Below are 19,368 nucleotides of genomic sequence, written 5' to 3' on the forward strand. Positions count from 1 at the left end.
GCAGATGAAAGCCTCCAGAGAGCTTGGACGGCGGCACGGAGCAACCCACCGCCTCTCAGCTCTTCTAATCGATCCAGGTTTGTTGTAGAAAGAGGACTTTTATACAAGGAAACTCTTTCTGGTGGACACCAGGAAGACTAGCATCCTCAGAGACAGTTGGTAATTCCAACCAAGTACCAGGTAAAGCTCTTGAGCTTAGCCCATGATCATCCTAGTGGCCATGCTGGGGTGAACAGGACCAAAGACCATTTGGGGAGGTCATTCCACTGGGAGGGAATGGGCAAGGATGTTTCTACCTATGTCTGGTCTTGTGAGGTATGCCAAAGAGTGGGAAAACCCCAAGACCAGGTCAAAGCCCCTCTCCAGCCACTCCCCATCATTGAGGTTCCATTTCAGCGAGTAGCTGTGGATATTCTGGGTCCTTTTCTGAAAAAGACACCCAGAGGAAAGCAGTACATACTGACTTTCATGGATTTTGCCACCTGATGGCCGGAAGCAGTAGCTCTAAGCAACACCAGGGCTAAAAGTGTGTGCCAGGCACTAGCAGACATTTTTGCCAGGGTAGGTTGGCCCTCCAACATCCTCACAGATGCAGGAACTAATTTCCTGGCAGGAACTATGGAAAGCCTTTTGGAACCTCATGGGGTGACTCACTTGGTTGCCACCCCTTACCATCATCAAACAAGTGGCCTGGTGGAGAAATTTAATGGAACTTTGGGGGCCATAATATGTAAATTTGTAAATAAGCACTCCAATATTGGGACCTAGTGTTGCATCAGTTGCTCTTAGCCTACAGAGCTGTACCACATCCCAGTTTATAGTTTTCACCATTTGAACTTGTATCTGGCCGCGAGGTTACGGGACCATTCAGTTGGTGAAGCAGCAATGGGAGTGGTTTACTCCTTCTCCAGGAACTAACATTCTGGACTTTGTAACCAACCTACAAAACACCCTCCGAACCTCTTTAGCCCTTGCTAAATAAAACCTACAGGATGCTCAAAAGGAGCAAAAGGCCTGGTATGATAAACATGCCAGAGAGCGTTCCTTCAAAGTAGGGGACCAGGTCATGGTCTTAAAGGCGCTCCAGGCCCATAAAATGGAAGCGTCATGGGAAGGGCCATTCACGGTCCAGGAGCGCCTGTGAGCTGTTAATTATCTCATAGCATTCCCCACTTCCAACCAAAAGCCTTTTTTTAGCTGCACAGTATTAATTCTCTAAAGCCCTTTTATTCCAGAGAATTAAGGGTTTGTCAGTTTACAGCCCAGGGAGAAGATGACACTGAGTGGCCTGAAAGCGTCTACTACGAAGGGAAAAGTGCTGGTGGCGTGGAAGAGGTGAACCTCTCCATGACCCTTGGGCGTATGCAGCGACAGCAGATCCAGGAGCTGTGTACTAGCTATGCACCGAAGTTCTCAGCCACCCCAGGACTGACTGAACGGGCATACCACTCCATTGACACAGGTAATGCTCGCCCAATTAAAGTCCAACCTTACCGGGTGTCTCCTCAAGCTAAAACTGCTATAGAATGGGAGATCCAGGATATGCTACAGATGGGGGTAATCCGCCCCTCTGGCAGTGCACGGGCATCTCCAGTGGTTCTAGTTCCCAAACCAGATGGGGAGATACGTTTTTGCGTGGACTACCGTAAGCTAAATGCTGTAACTTGCCCAGACAACTATCAAATGCGATGCACAGATGAACTATGAGAGAATCTGGGACGGGCCCAGTTCATCTCTACCTTGGACTTAACCAAGGGGTACTGGCAGGTACCACTAGATGAATCCGCCAAGGAAAAGTCAGCCTTCGTCATGCATGTCGGGGTGTATGAATTTGATGTACTCCCTTTTGGGCTGCGGAATGCACCCGCCACCTTCCAAAGACTTGTAGATGGTCTCCTAGCAGGATTAGGAGAATATGCAGTCGCCTACCTTGACGATGTGGCCATATTTTCGGATTCCTGGGCAGAACACCTGGAAAATCTACAAAAAGTTTTCGAGTGCATAAGGAAGGCGGGACTAACTGTTAAGGCTAAGAAGTGTCAAAGAGGCCTAAACAGAGGACACCAGGTTGGTCAAGGAACTTTCAACCCCCTACAGGCCAAAGTGGATGCTATCCAAAAGTGGCTTGTCCCAAAGTGAAAGAAACAGGTTCAATCCTTCTTAGGCTTGGCCGGATATTACAGGCGATTTGTACTGCAATACAGCCAAATCGCCGCCCCACTGACAGACCTAACCAAAAAGAAACAGCCAAATGCCGTTCAGTGGACCGAAGAGTGTCAGAAAGCCTTTAACCAGCTTAAAGCGACACTCATGTCTGACCCTGTGCTAAGTGCCCCAGACTTTGACAAACTGTTCCTAGTAACCACAGATGCGTCCGAACATGGTGTGGGAGCAGTTTTAATGCAGGAAGGACCGGATCAAGAATTCCATCCTGTAGTGTTTCTCAGCAAGAAGCTGTCTAAGAGGGAAAGCAACTGGTCAGTCAGTGAAAAAGAATGTTACGCCATTGTCTACACTCTGGAAAAGCTACGCCCATATGTTTGGGGACGGCGTTTCCACCTGCAAACCAAACATGCTACGCTACAGTGGCTTCATACCGCCACAGGAAATAACAAAAAACTTATTCAGTGGAGTTTAGCTCTCCAAGATTTTGATTTTGACATCCAACACATCTCAGGAGCTTCTAACAAAGTGGCTGATGCACTCTCCCGTGAAAGTTTCCCAAAATCAACTTGTTAAAATCGTCCTTGAGATGTGGAAAATATTGTTAGTCTTTATATACTTGGTAGTATATTTAGAGGTGCATGTGTCTTATTAACTCTGTTTTTCCTAGAGTTCCAGGAAGAAATCACAGCCAGCGTTTCGCCCTATCTGTGATTTGGGGGGGGGGGTGTCATAAATATAAAGGGAAGGGTAAATACCTTTAAATCCCTCCTGGCCAGAGGAAAAACCCTTTCCTGTAAAGGGTTAAGAAACAAAAATAAACCTTGCTAGCACCTGACCAAAATGACCAATGGGGAGACAAGATACTTTCAAAGCTGGAGGGCCGGGGGGGAAACAAAGGGTTCTCTCTGTCTGTGTGATGCTTTTGCCGGGACCAGAGCTGCAATGCAGGTCAGAACTCCTGTAAAGAGTTAGTAAGCAATCTAGTTAGATATGCGTTAGATTCTGTTTTGTTTAAATGGCTGATAAAATAAATTGTGCTGAATGGGATGTATATTCCTGTTTTTGTGTCTTTTTGTAACTTAAGGTTTTGCCTAGAGGGATTCTCTATGTTTTGAATCTGCTTACCCTGTAAGGTATTTATCATCCTGATTTTACAGAGGTGATTCTTTTACTTTTTCTTCAATTAAAATTCTTCTTTTAAGAACCTGATTGCTTTTTCATTGTTCTTAAGATCCAAGGGTTTGGTTCTATGTTCACCGATGCAAATTGGTGAGGATTTTTATCAAGCGTTCCCCAGGAAAGGGGGTGTAGTGCTTGGGGGGATATTTTTTGGGGGGGGAGACATTTCCAAGTGGGCACTTCCCCTGTTCTTTGGTGGTGGCAGCGTTTAAGCTAAGCTGGTAAGAATAAGCTTGGGGGTCTTTCATGCAGGTCCCCACATATGTACCCTAGAGTTCAGAGTGGGGACGGAACCTTGACAAGTGGTATGATTGCTATTGTCTGTTGATTTGATTTCTGTGCAATCTTTAAGGTGTTCTCTGTCCACGTATTGAAGAGATCACTGCAACTGACACTGATGTTGATTACACTTGTGCTAAGAAACTTGTAGGACAATATCTCCCATTCCATTTACACTGCTGACAAAGAAATTAAAAGCTTGACGGATGGATTTTTTTAAGGAGAGTGAGAGGAGTTGCACTTTTGTCTTCATTCAAGGACACATAAGAAAATGTTTCTCTTTTTAACCATCTGTTTAAAATATTATATATCATGACTAAATATATGTCCAATTCAACTTCCATTGAAGTCAACCGGAGTCTTTATTGACTTCAAAGAGAGTTGAATCACATCTTACTGGCATGATTTTCAAAGGCATCGAGGAGCAACCAACAGCTTTGACTGAGGTCGGTGGCAACTGTTGAGCACTCAACATTTGAAAATCAGGTCACTTATTTAGGAGCCTAACTTCAAGCTTCTGCTTTTGAGAATCTTGGCCGAGATGTGTTCTTCCAATTTAAACCTTTGGTTGAAAAGCTATTCTATTACTGTTGGAAAAAAGCAACAAAGTTTTACATAAACCTGAGAAAATTATTTTCAAATGTGGTTACATTTGAGCTCATTCATTTCCTTGGAAGATATGCTGGTAATTTTGTTCAATTTAAGTCCTTTGGATGCAGAACTGTATCTTCCTCTGTATTTGTACAGCAGCTAATGCAGTGGAACCTTAATCCTGACTGGAGTCTTTAGGTGGCACAGTAATACATACATTAAATATAATAATAATGATACTTAATAAATAATGCTTGCCCATTTATTTTGAAAAAGATGCTCATCCATTTTAGCTCAGTGAGTAGATAGCACCATGAAAACAATGTACAGACTAGACCTACACATTGTGTTGACTAACACTAATAAGCATGAAAATTAGAAAACACAAGTAACAATTGGAGAGATGGTTACAAGAGAGAACATTTTAATTTTCATGACCTACCCCTCGTGAATCTACTGCTGCATACATAATGTCTGTCCAACCTTTAAATGTTGCCTAGAAAAAACAGAAAAATTATTAAAATCATATTAAACTTTTAGGATGAGATTGTTTAGCCTGTTTACATTTTTGTGCTTCTGAGATGGTGCAAAGGGACTGTAGTATGTCCACAAATGCCCAGCACAGAATTCACCTGGTGTAGGGGATCTCCTTGCTGACATGTTTGTGACAGAGTTGATCACAACAAATCAGGGAATTGGAACCAGCCCACTGATGCTCTCTCCCCACTTCCCATTTCTGCACTGAGCTTTACTCAGTGCAGGAGAGAATTTTGCCTGTAGTTTCATGAAATTATAACAAACATTTCATACCATCTTCCCAGGAGATAGCTGCAAATCAGAGGAGCACATTTTCAAACGGTTACATAATCAGTTCGTAGCTCACCATTGGACACTATATGTGCATACACTGGAAGGGACCCTGAATGGGCTAACCATATTGTCAGTCTGAACATGGGGTGGGGTTGGGACAGCAGGCTTCGCAGGGCCACTGCTTCCCACTCCTTGCAGATGTGGGTAAGCAACTGGCAAAACCTGATTCCACCCCACCCCACAATGTGCCAGTCAGCAAAACAGAACTTACCACCTGAAGAAGAGCCAGATAACCAGAACCAACATTATCAAAGTTGACCTTAGCATTTGTCCAATATATTTTTTGCGTGTCATTATAGGTTGTGCAATCCAATTTGTTCCTAATACTTTCATTTAATCCTGATGTTTCTTCAGTCAAGTTAATGCATTTTCCAAATTTTCCTGCAAATAGGTTCACTCCCATGATACTAAAAACGAGCCAAAAAATGAGGCAGACAAGCACAACATTCATGATAGAAGGGATGGCACCTACTAGGGCATTCACAACCACCTTAGGAGAAATCAAAGAAAAACATGCAGTTACTATAGGTATTCACATGTGCAAAGCCTTAAACAGCTATTTGCTGCATTAAACTGTTTTGAAAATCTAAGCAATCCCGTGTCATTTCAGTAAACAGTTACACACATGAGTAACTTTACTCCCATAAATACTTCTACTGAAGCGGCAACTATTTCGAGTAAAGGTTCTTACATCTATAGTGTTGGCAGGATCAGGCCCTTCGATTATCAGTTCTTCCGGACAGGAACCTGTTTTTTGTTTTCTGTGAAACACCTAGCACACTTGGGAGCACTATTAAATAAAAATAAAGTATTTGAATGTAATGGTAGAATGTTCACTTTTGGAGCTTCCTTTTGTTGTTGTTTTTTTTTGTTTGTTTTTTTGTTTCTACAAGATTCTAAATACACATTATTTCCTCATGAGGATTAATATAGCCGTCTGTTTTTATTCATGTCAGCATGAAATTTATTCAAGTTGTGTGGAAAATTAGTTATTAGAGGATCAATAATGAATCTGTGGTAGATATGTAAAGGTTGCTGCAGATATTGTAACTTCCATGAGAAGTTTTCCACAATTCAAGAGTAACCTGGAAAGTGTCAGTACAACATGTAAGTTTTGAGCAGACTTATAAGCTCCACTGGTATGAAAAAATAAGATCTACCATAATCTCTTCTGGGGAAATAGCAGAAATTGTGACCAACTTGCATAAATTACACATTCTGACTCATGCCTGATGGAGACTTTAACTTCCAAAGTGCATCTCATCACATCTGGCTAGTGTTTCAAGGAGTAACCTCTACTAATGATCTCATAGAGTAAACAAATGTCAAAGCTGTGACTTCCTGCTTAGGACAGGAACTTCTGCTCATTGCCTAGTAAAGGGCAGAGTAGAACCCAGTACCCCCCAAAAGTAGAGTATGGGTGATCCTTTACCTTCACACAGGTCACAGCCAGTGGGGCGAGCTAGCTTCCCAAAGGCAACACTTTGAAAAAGAGAGGTCAAGCAGGCCACTGGGCATCCCCTCTAAGAAATATCTAAAGTTAAAGTGGGAGCCTGGGCTTATTGGGAGGGTGGAGTGGGAGTGTCCTAAACTGAGTGCAAGTATAGCATGACACTCACCCTACATTCAAGTGAATACATTTCGGATTCATAACAAATCCCAAACCCAGGCAAGCTTTTCTTATTTTTGTTTCCTTACAAGTTTCATACAGCTTTCAAATTAGGAGAGAGAACAGGAAAGAAGCCTCAAATATTGTGCTAGTCAAGTTTGTGCTTGCTGGGTTTCACATGGCCAGAAAAGCCTTCAAGGTCTATACCGTTTGTGCAGAAGCTATAGCATTTCCCAGACAAAAACTTTATGATAATGTTAAAGTTATAAATAAATATCTTGATTCAGAACAACATTTTTAGAACACTGGGATTATATAAATAGGGGACAAATTTGTAGTTAAGATTGTACAAGCTGTCTTAACTATACCCCTATATCCTCATGCTGCCTTTACTGATACACCAAAAACCCTCATCGCTACTGGTCCTGTTTCATATAATTTCCAGTCTGGACTACAAATCATCATGAACCACCAATCACAAATGGCTTACAGACAATTGTATATCATCTTTCAGTTCACTTCCCTTTTATAGAGCAGAGACACCAAAATCTTACTGTCCATAGACAGTTCAGATGGTTGACAATCCCCCATAACAACTTTCTTCTATGGCCAACAGACAACAAAGATATCACATCAGACTCGTAGTATACAGATAGTACAACTTGCCAGAGACAGGTATATAGAATGCCACTTCTATAACACATTTTCCTTTCTTTCCCCTTATCCCAAGACAGGCTCTCCAACTGATGCTGTGGGGCCAAAGGAATGGGAAGGGAAGAAGCAGCTGTGGAACCTGTCTAGAGGCACAGGACCCCCACACTGACAGACATCAGCTTCACTGGATCTACCAGGATCCGGAACTGATGCCCTGGCTCTTCCATAGAGCAGTGGCAAATTCCTTATGTAGGATCTTTCCACATATAGGTGATGATTTGGAGAGAATGGTTAGCAGAACAAAGAAAAGCAGTAGATATGTTAGTTACAAAACTGCCTCAGCTACAACCTGTGCAACTCCTGTGGAATTCAATGGGGTTGCACAGTTTTAACTGAGGACAGATTTGGACCCGTTATCCAGGATTCAAAGCCTTCCTGCCATGCAAAATGTAAAAGCCTTTGATGTATACTGTCAAGGTTCCTCCCCCACTCTGAACTCTAGGGTACAGATGTGGGGACCTGCATGAAAAAACCTCCTAAGCTTATCTTTACCAGCTTAGGTCAAAACTTCCCCAAGGTACAAAATATTCCCCCCGTTGTCCTTGGACTGGCCGCTACCACCACCAAACTAATACTGGTTACTGGGGAAGAGCTGTTTGGACGCGTCCTTCCCCCCAAAATACTTCCCAAAACCTTGCACCCCACTTCCTGGACAAGGTTTGGTAAAAAGCCTCACCAATTTGCCTAGGTGACTACAGACCGAGACCCTTGGATCTTAAGAACAATGAACAATCCTCCCAACACTTGCACCCCCCCTTTCCTGGGAAATGTTGGATAAAAAGCCTCACCAATTTGCATAGGTGACCACAGACCCAAACCCTTGGATCTGAGAACAATGAAAAAGCATTCAGTTTCTTACAAGAAGACTTTTAATAAAAATAGAAGTAAATAGACTTGAAGAAATCCCCCCTGTAAAATCAGGATGGTAGATATCTTACAGGGTAATTAGATTCAAAAACATAGAGAACCCCTCTAGGCAAAACCTTAAGTTACAAAAAAGATACACAGACAGAAATAGTTATTCTATTCAGCACAATTCTTTTCTCAGCCATTTAAAGAAATCGTAATCTAACACATACCTAGCTAGATTACTTACTAAAAGTTCTAAGACTCCATTCCTGGTCTATCCCCGGTAAAGACGACTACAGACAGACACAGACCCTTTGTTTCTCTCCCTCCTCCCAGCTTTTGAAAGTATCTTGTCTCCTCATTGGTCATTTTGGTCAGGTGCCAGCGAGGTTACCTTTAGCTTCTTAACCCTTTACAGGTGAGAGGAGCTTTCCCCTGGCCAGGAGGGATTTCAAAGGGGTTTACCCTTCCCTTTATATTTATGACATATACCAAACTTAACATAAAAACATCTAAAAATTCATATACACCCAGTATCACAACATGTAATTGTTTACCCACTATATTACTAACTTTTTGCTTTAAATCCACTACTATATGCCAATGACTCACATTAGCACTCATATACAATACTCTAACAGTCTTTCTATAAAATCTAGTCTATATTTGAATGAGTTTGCTGCTCAGTTCCTTCATTCTATCAAAATTAGGATCTTCTCTGCTGATACAAGCCTTTTCTCTTTTTCTCTGACATTTCTGAGCCTGGGACAAAGTGATATTGATTCACAAAAATAAAATTTTCTCTCTTTTTGAAACTGAGTATGAAAATGCCAGGTCTTATTCTCCATCATATCACAGTATTTCACTTTCTTCTAAACTACTAATATAGGGTTTTTCTATCCCTTTTGCATTTCTTTACACTTCACAGAAAAATGACGTTAGACACTCACAACAGGCAATCATGAAGGCCACACTATGGATCAGACCCTCAGTTATTGTAAATCAGTATAGTGTGCCCTTCACAACTAGCTTCAGGTAGCATGAGTTTTTGCAATGTAACCTGGAGGTGCTGAAGGCAAGGGTCATGACAGTTAGGTCAACATATAAGATTCAGGGGGCAAACTATGACTTTAGACACTCAGCTGAATCCCCAGCTTTTTCTATCACTAGTGTGTACAATACCATATTGTGAGTGACCAAGGTAAATTATTTTCATTATTAGTTATGATTATTAATTACGAATTAATATTAATTATGAATTTAGTGCTAGTGAAAGGGTCAGAACTGGCAGGCCTGGAGATGGAATTCCTATATCCATAGAACATGTATGTAGATTAGTTAATGATAGCACAAATTTCCCCACAATATCCAACTAATGTCTCAACCTTGATGTGCAATTACTATGTTGGGGGAAGAATGAGGGAGATTATCTAGTTTGCATTAGAGATGGGTCTAAACCAAAACCTTTAAACAACCTGTGGTAAATTTTAAAGGAAATCTTAATCTAGTTTCAAATGTCACTGTTGGTGCGTCTTTCTCTTATGGGTTGAACATAATCTCTGGTCTAAACACCTCCAAACTCTGGGAAAGTTCAGATCTGAATATTGTGAGTTGGACTTATCTCCAGTTTCCATGTTCGCTGAATTCTTGACCTTTCTGCAAGTAGTATCAACAAGGGTTCCAATTGTTCTGGTGGTTTTGTTACCTTAATGCAGACAATTTTACTTTAGAAACAGGAATGGGGCCATCAACTTACTGAACATCCTCTAGATATTAATGACTTTTAGTTCATACAAACATATACTGAATCTGAATTTGATATAGATATAATAGGCTCCCTTAGTATCAGTCTCCTGAGTTTTTGTAATTATTAAATAATTAATACATAGTAATACCTTTCCTTAGCACACTTAAGGATTTTGTGTTTCCGAATTTAGTTTTTGCTTTCATTTATTGAAAAATTTATCTGGTGCCTTGCTATGTGTGTTTACATCAGAAATCTTAGATGAATTTGTAAATGTTACTTACACTGCTAACTTACATATCGTGTGTTGCCATGTGATCTGCAGTATTAGTGATGCACTTGCTGATATAGAATACAATTATAATAATTTGCTAATCATGTAATGATAAAAAGGAAATACAAAAACAACAAATCCAAATCACTAAAGGTTAAATCCTGGACCAATTGAAGTCAATGGGAGTTTTGCCATTGCTTCAATGAGATCATCATTTGTGTACTTAGTATGATCATCAAGCAAAAACAAACAGATAAGAGAACTCCTGGCAAAATATTCATTCACCAAGAAAATGCAAAAGTGAGCAAGAAAATGTTTGGACAAACAATGAACACAAGTGATATGGTTACAAGCTAATTCTGGCATTCCAGCTTTAAACTAAAGTATATCAGAGGATTTTTTCCCCCGTAAATCTACTTATTAGTTTTCCAGATTTATAAGTGTAAGGTTACTTTTCTTCATTATTTAAAAAAAAATCCGCAAACATTTTGTGACTTTTTCTATGTCTGAATTCTAGCGGAAGAAAAGAGAGAGAATTCAGTGAAAATCGGCCATAAAGGAATGATTTTTAAAATCTTATTGTTCTTTGTGTTTCAATTCATTTTTCATCAAACCACTACAAAAAATCCAAACATATATAAATTTTGAGTATGATTTGATTTTTTTTTGCCATTTCAGTGGTTTTTTTTTACAAAATGAAGTTTTAAAAACTCTTAAAATTGAACTCAAATGTAACCTTAACTATTGTACAGCACCATAATGAAAGCAAACCCATATGAAATAGTGTCCTTTCACATGCTTGCTCTTCAGACAAAGGGGCTTCTTCAATGGTTGCTTTATTTATTCTTACCCTCATCCCTTCAAATTGTGACAATGCTCTTAATGGTCTCAATGCTCTCAGGGTTTTAAGGGATTTCATGGGTCCCATTTCGGCATATCCAAGTGAGTTAGCTATAAGGCTTGCTAAAGAGACCTAAATAGAGAGAGACAAAAAATATTAGCATAATCCTGCCCTCTGTTTTTTTTTTCCTCTTTTTTCTCATGCTTACAAAGTCCTATCAGTGAAAGTATGAAATGGCAGCCAGTACAGTACAATAGAAAGGCATCTTAAGGGGACACTAACAGGTATAAAATAATGAGTGAAATGCAGGCAGCATTGAAGTTAATAATAAAACACCAATGATTTCAGGGGTGCCAAGATTTCACCCAATCCATTTTAACAAAACAAATGTACTTGACCTGTCTTACTAATGCTAACTTAGATTATTAAAGCTGTAAGAATTTTGAGGCCAAAATTTTAACAAAATTACTATTTTTGTTGTCCAAATTGAGACACTTTGAAAGGTCTGGTTTTTCAAAGGGTGGGTGCTCGGTACTTTCTAAAAATCAGTTCCCCTTCAAATGAAGGTGCCTCAATTTGGGACATCCAAAAAAAAAAAAAAGCGAACATTTTGTTGTTCTATATTACGTAATCCTGCCCACAGAACTGATCAAATGCAATACTTACACCTACAATTAGGAAGTCAAGCCAACACCAAGCATTGGTGAAATATTTCTTGAAGCCATAAGCCACCCATTTCAGAAATATCTCCAGGACAAAGATGTAAGTGAAGATTTTATCAAAAAATTCCAACATAATTTTAATGTTTTTTCTTTTCTCAAGATGTATATCTTCAAATGCCTGAAATAATAATGCTTAGATATAAACCCACTCTACAGAATTTCAATGGAATATGGTACTGTTGTACTGAGATTAGAGATATGCACCCTTCATTATGAAACCCCAAACCACATGAAACCTGGACCCTCATCCTGCAAACAGGTAAACAAGAGTTTAACTTTCCACACAGGTAGCCACTCTGAAGATAATCCTGATGAAATGGATATTAGACACTGTGGAGGGGCTACAAAATATTACCATACATTAAAAAAAATGTGAGTCCTTGCTCCATTATACAGTTGAACTTTGATATTAAATTTCAGGTTTCAGAGTAGCAGCTGTGTTAGTCTGTATCCGCAAAAAGAACAGGAGGACTTGTGGCACCTTGTTAGTCTCTAAGGTGCCACAAGTACTCCTGTTCTTTTTATTAAATTTGTATTTTGTGGCACAACAATCTATTTTTGGCAGAAACATGGGTGAGAATCCTGATACAAGTGTAAATAGGTATAGGCTCAGTAAAAAACAGACCTGGACAACTATCACAAAGTATCATATAGGCCTATATATTTCCTGGTTACAATCTATGAAACAAACAGCAACATTCAGAGGTGAGCCTTGTTATATTTGGACCCAGCAGAGAAGGGGATGGACACAGGGGGTGCTGGCAAACACAGCTGTCTGCTGTAGTGGCTTTATTGTTCTGCTAACAAAACAGAAACTAACATAAAAGTGAGGCTCTGCAACTGAGTGCAGAGTGTCCAAACTATTTAAAGGTGCAGAATATCTAATTTCTCCACCCTCCATTAAAATACTTTCCAAACATATATACATTATCATTTATGTGGATAACATAAAACACTATATAACCTAACTAAAAATTATGGGTGGACTACTGCATACTCTTAAATTGCAAGGGATTATTCTACCCTGGAATACCAACTCTAGCTAAACAACATATAAGTTCAGGCGCAAGCACTGGTTTTTACGCTCTCTTGGGATAACATTGTGATGGTGGAGAAGCAATGTCTGGTACAACAGGAACAGTCTGTGGTACAGAATCAACTGCATCTGGTACCAAAATTTGTTCCAACAAGCCAAGAAAATTAAGAATTGAATGGAAGGAGGTTTGATCAGAGGAGAAGAGAGTCCTGATGGAACAGTCATGGATTCTGTTACTTGTTGAGGTTGCAGCTGGTCCATATGTCGTTTCCACAAAGTACCACCACATAGTTTAACCATGAACGAAAAAGGTCTCATGCATTTCACAAGTTCCCCAAGTATGCATTTCACTCAACAACTGTAGTTGCGAGTCCCCATTACATCTCCTATTTGAAAACAACAATGATGAACCTCACGTTGTCAATCACTTTGCATGGGATTTGGCTACACATAAGACAACATCAAGTCATAGCAGGTTCCAAAAGATACCCAATGATTGCTTCAAAAAAACAGGTGCAGTTGACTGCAAGGTAGTAGCACATGGTGTGCTCCTGTAGACAAACAAGAATTTGTCCAATTTCTGCTGATAACTCAAAATAAACTTGTTAGCTCTTAAGGCATGCTTAAGTGTCTGTACAAAGAGTTCCACTAATCCATTTTTAGCAAGGTGGTACGGAGCAGAACATATGTGCTGAATTCCATTTGATGCTAGGAACCTCTGAAATTCTTCTGAATAGAATTGAGGTCCATTGTCACTCACCAACTGTAACAGTAGACCAAACTGACTAAACAAGGCATGAAGATGTCCAACGGTCTTGAAAATTGTGTTAGAAGTCATTCTGAAAACTGGTCATTTCAAATGGGTGTCAACTATGACCAAATATATATAATGTTCCAATGGTCCAGCAAAGTCCACATGAACATGTGTCCTTCAAGGAATCTGAGGCCAGAACCAAGGGTGTAAGTATGCTGGGCCAGGATCATGCTGAATTTGCTGACATATAGTACAGCACTTCACCTTCCTCTCAATGTCTTCATCTATCCATGAGGACATTGAGACAGAACTCCAGACTATAGCCTTCATCCATACAATGCCAATATGACCATCGTGAAGAGCTTCCAAAACTTGAGACTGAACTGATTTTGGAAGGATAACTCAGATTCCCCATAAGATGCAACCTTGATTCACAGATAATTCAGGCTGACGCAACCCAAATTGTGTAAACTGGGGATTCATAAGATCCAATACCGTACTTTGTAGTACCATTCTCTACACAAGAGAAAGCACAACATCCTTAACAGTTTCTTTGTGCTAGTGACAGGCAATCTATCCACCAAATTGAGATAAAACACTTCGTCTGAATACCATTGATTTCCATTCAGTCCCTTCAGGATCTCATCCATGGCCTTCTAGAACAGGGAAGATGCCAATGTGGTACTAAAAGGCAACCGGTAGCAAAATAAGCTTTTTCTTCCATGTTGATTGTGAGATATTTGTTAGATGCCATATCAATCTACATTTGGGACTTATCAGTTGGAAGTGATAGAGGAGGAGAAAGACTGGGTGTATTGGTTGATCACAGTATGACTATAAGCTGTCAATGTGATGCGGCTGTGAAAAAGGCTAATGCAGTGCTAGGATGCATTAGGCAAGGTATTTCCAGTAGAGGCAGGGAAGCGTTTAGTACCATTATAGAAGGCACTGGTGAGACCACATCTGGAATACTGTGTGCAATTCTGCTCTCCCATGTTTAAGAAAGATTAATTGAAACTGGAACAGGTGCAGAAAAGGGCTACTAGGATGATCCAAGGAATGGAAAACCTACCTTATGAGAGGACACTCAAAGAGCTTGTCTTGAGGGGAGATATGATTGCTCTCTATAAATATATATCAGAGACGGAGAGGAGTTATTTAAGTTAAGCACCAATGTGGACACAAAAAACAAATGGATACAAACTGGCCACCAACAAGTTTAGGCTTGAAATTAGATGAAGGTTTCTAACCATTAGAGCAGTGAAGTTCATAGAATCATAGACTTTAAGGTCAGAAGGGACCATTATGATCGTCTAGTCTGACCTCCTGCACAACGCAGGCCACAGAATCTCACCCACCCACTCCTGTAACGAACACCTAACCTATGTCTAAGCTACTGAAGTCCTCAAATCGTGGTTTAAAGACTTCAAGGAGCAGAGAATCCTCCAGCAAGTGACCCATGCCCCACGCTGCAGAGGAAGCCGAAAAACCCCCAGGGCCTCTGCCAATCTGCCCTGGAGGAAAACTCCTTCCCAACCCCAAATATGGTGATCAGCTAAACCCTGAGCATGTGGGCAAGACTCACCAGCCAGCCACCCAGGAAAGAATTCTCTGTAGTAACTCAGACCCCACCCCATCTAACATCCCATCACAGGCCATTGGGCATATTTACTGCTAATAGTCAAAGATCAATTAAATTGCCAAAATTAGGCTATCCTATCATACCATCCCCTCCATAAACGTATCAATCTTAGTCCTGAAGCCAGATATGTCTTTTTCCCCCACTACTCCCCTTGGAAGGCTGTTCCAGAACTTCACTCCTCTGATAGTTAGAACAAAGGGGAGGTTCCAAGGGGAGCATTGGAGGCAAAAAAATCTAACTGGCTTCAATGTTGAGCTTGATAAATTTAGGGAGGGGATGGTATGATGGGACTGTCTACAATGGCATGCGGCAAAAATCCCCAGTTGCCAGAGATGGGGCACTAGATGGGGAGGGCTCTTAGTTACTACAGAGAATTCTTTCCCAGGTATATGCCTGGTGGGTCTTTCCCACACGCTCAGGGTCTAACTGATTGCTATAGTAGGGGTTGGGAAGGAATTTCCCCCTAGGTCAGATTGTTAAAGACTGAGTATTTTTTTGCCTTCCTCTGAGGCATGGGGCAGAGGTCAAGTGCAGGTTTAAACTAGTGTAAATGGGGGATTCTCTGTAACTTGAATTTTTTAAATCATAATTTGAGGACTTCAGTAACTCAGCCACAGGTTAGAGGTCTATTACAGGAGTGGGTGGGTGAGGGTCTGTGGCCTGCAATATGCAGGAGGTCAGACTAGATGATGATGACAGTACCTTCTGACCTTAAAGTCTATTCATCTATGAATCTATTTGTAGGTATGCATTAAACAAATCCAATTTGCTGAAACACTGCCTTTCACTAAGAGTAGCAAACAAATCTTTGGTACGAGGAAGTGGATACTGGTCTGCACATAAAACTGGATTCACTGTCACTTTGAAATCTCTGCAAATTCAAATGGAACCATCATTCTAGATCACTGATACAATGGGTAGCCCACTCACTGTAACATGACTCTGATGCTCACTAAACGGTCCAAATGAACCTCCACCAGAGGCGTCAGAACATAAAGCGCAACTCTGGGCTTGGCTGTTAGACTTAACACTGAACTTCACTGACATGTTGCTTATCTGTCCAAATTCTTTTTCAAAAACTTTGGAGTGTCTGTCCAGTATTTCTTGAAGATTTTGAGGTGCTTTTATGATCACCTTGATCTTGGTCCAATTCACCTTGAGCTTCTCAAGCCAAATCCTGCCAAATAGTGATGGATACTTTCCTTCAATCGCATACAAGGTAAAATGACAGATTGTCCATCTAGCTGAACTTTCACTTGGAGTATCTCCTAACTTTACCCTGGTATAAAAGTCTTCAAAACTGGAGAGGTTTTCTTCCAGAGGAACTTGTGACAAAGTCTGGTGATGGCAGATGCAGAAATCAGTGCGACGGCAGCTCCAATGTCAAGCTCCATTCTTGTAGGAACTCCCTCAATCAAGGGTGTGACTCAGATGACATCTCTTTCTCCAGCTTCCGATAACACATAGAATCATAGAATATCAGAGTTGGAAGGGACCTCTGGAGGTCATCTAGTCCAACCCCCTGCCCAGAGCAGGACCAAACCCCAACTAAATCATGAAGTGTTATGGTTTGGTCAGTGCCGCTAGAGCTTTTGACTTTTTCCACATTATGAATTCCCAGCTTCTATACTTTCTTAGGTTCAGTCTTCATACATGTGCTCTTGGATGGATGGTTACTCTGTGTTGTTGGATGTTGAACGGTGCAACAGGTAACCACAATGTTTCCTTTCTCCTGGCACTTTCTCTAAATGACCAGATATGCCCAGCAATTCTTTTTAGCATGTGCAGTTTGTGCACAGTGGCCACATGGGAATGACTCACATTCTCATGCTCCTCTGTCTCACCAATTCAGGAGATGTACTTCTTGGTTCATACTAAATTCCAGAGAATCCTCTGTGGTTTCCATGGTAATAGCTACCTCAATAGCCTTCTTGAATGTAACACTGATATAGTCAGTAACTTCTTCTGGATCTAGTCTTTGTGTAAACCAGAGACAAACTGGTCACACAAAGCATCACTTAACGTTTGTCCATACTGACCATGCTCTGAGCACTGTCTTTACAGGAGCAACAAACTGTGTCACTGACTCTCCCCTTTCCTGATGCCTCTGATGGACCCGTTATCATTCTGCTATTATTGATGGGTAGGAGAGAAATATTCCTGCATTGCCGCCGTAACTGCAGCATATGTGGCAGTTCCAGGCGTAGCCTGATATAGTAGATCATGCAGCAGTCTGTATGCCTTTGGACCCATCACTGTCAGCAAGGTTGAAACTCGTACATCTGGAATGCAATTGCAGGTCATAAATTGCTCAAAATGTTTGAAGTACACAATCATGGTTCACGATTCTCTTCAAATTCACTAACATTGCCCAGAAGAGTTGCCATTTTACTTCTATCCTGTTGATCTACACACCCTTCTGGATCTCTGCTTTTCCACTGATTTTTTTTTTAAACCATACACTGTCTGTTCTTGATCTCCCTTTACTGACTGTGTGCTGACAGAGCAGAATGACAGTACTTGGGCTCCCTCTGCTGGCTGTATACACTGCAGGCTAAAGCTGTCTCTTTCTGTCTTCTTGCATGGGGTCATCCAAGATGGCTGCTTCATCCTCACTCTGCTCTGTGTCTGGTCAATCAGCAGCAACTGCAACCGCTCCCTTCTTTGTTCTGCCCTATTTGCCTACTTCCCCTGTTTTTCTGGCTGGTCGACACTGTTTTTCTTGGGACAAAAGCTTCAGTCTGCTACCTTGTGCCTCTAAATGAACTTTTTTCCTTTTTTAAATATTATTTTTTTTACTTTTTCTCCTTCTTGGGCAGGCAGTGAGAGCACTGGACACCCATGGGATAGAAGCTCCTTGTCACCAATGTTATATTTGGAACCAGCAGACAAGAAGATAGACTTAGGGACTGCTGATTTAAGTACAGCTGTCCGCTTTAATGTTCTGGCAGCAAAACAGAATCTAACACAAAAGTGAGGCTATGCAATTGAGTGCAGAGTGACCAAGTCTTTTAAAGGTGCAGGATATCCTAAGTTTAAGCAAGTGTAAGTCAAGAGGGAGACAAAGTTAATTAAATCTTCTGGCCCCTCAATATGTAAGTTACACAAACTTAACTCCCTTTAGACTTATTTTATTCACACTAACTTACTAACTTGTAACTTTTACACACAGACACACTACACTTCTGTCCTGAGGAGTTTTACTTTCAATAATTTTTAGGGGAGTATTTTTTCAGATGTATACAAAAATCTAGTTCAAAAGTAGATTCAGCTTCATGTTCCAAGAGAATTAGCACCAGGAAAGACTCTTTGGTCTTAAGGATGAACATAAAAATGATAGTCTGTGTGTGTGAAATAACTGCCAGACAAAGCTTCAGAAAAACCAATATACACCAGAATGGAAATCATCACAGCTTGTTAGAGTTGCTCATTCTGTCATTCGATTTACTCTATTTTCCAATTACTATAAAAAATAAGTTAGTCCTTTGCGAGGCCAGTTTTCTTCTTCTCCCACCATCAGCTTTGAAAATACACCCTCTTTCCTGTGCTAAAAAGTCATTTATAATTCAACCTGATATGAGATTAAATTAAATTTACCAGGCTTCCACTGCTTAGCAGAATCATGAATATGATAAAGCTTTCGAAAGAGTTGTGTTCAACAATTTTGTAGCATGTTTTCCTCAGGTTCCACCATGTTTTTCCTGGAAACTTTGTGGTATTCATTGAGCAGCAAGGGGAATGTCGAACACAGCCTGAAAGAGGGACACATGGTAAATACATGAACACCCAGGACTGCTGTAGAAATTTCTGGGTTCAGGGGAAACTCCTTGGTCACCTTAAACTTGTGTCTCTGCTGTTTCATCTCTCTGTCCATTTTCCTTTGAAAACAAACTACAAAAATATTTTTAAGCAATGAGGAATATCTTACACCCTTTAGTGAGTTACCTTCCCGATCAACAATACCTGTTGAGAACACTGGCAACACCCTCAGAATGTTGATGTTCAGATTCACAGAACAAAGGCAACATAACATGACGAATTTCATAGCTCTGGAGGAGGTTTACCAGCATGGTTAGCACTGGAATATGGAAGGATAAT

At 40.6% G+C, this 19,368-nt stretch overlaps 1 protein-coding gene across 1 annotated transcript in view; it reads right to left on the bottom strand.

The window, feature by feature from the left end:
* Nucleotides 1-19,368, bottom strand: part of LOC311515403 (sodium channel protein type 5 subunit alpha-like) — a 100,185-nt gene that overhangs the window by 11,876 nt on the left and 68,941 nt on the right. The window contains exons 16-20 of the mRNA XM_084618413.1: nucleotides 18,868-19,022; nucleotides 11,783-11,956; nucleotides 11,126-11,248; nucleotides 5,297-5,575; nucleotides 4,658-4,711 (exon numbers count right to left, since the gene is read on the bottom strand). Coding sequence (XP_084474539.1) covers nucleotides 4,658-4,711; nucleotides 5,297-5,575; nucleotides 11,126-11,248; nucleotides 11,783-11,956; nucleotides 18,868-19,022 — 785 coding nt within the window. The remainder of the gene's footprint in view (nucleotides 1-4,657; nucleotides 4,712-5,296; nucleotides 5,576-11,125; nucleotides 11,249-11,782; nucleotides 11,957-18,867; nucleotides 19,023-19,368) is intronic.

This window comes from Lepidochelys olivacea (assembly GCF_965140295.1).
Source record: "Lepidochelys olivacea isolate rLepOli2 genome assembly, chromosome: 2".
NCBI lineage: Eukaryota > Metazoa > Chordata > Testudines > Cheloniidae > Lepidochelys > Lepidochelys olivacea.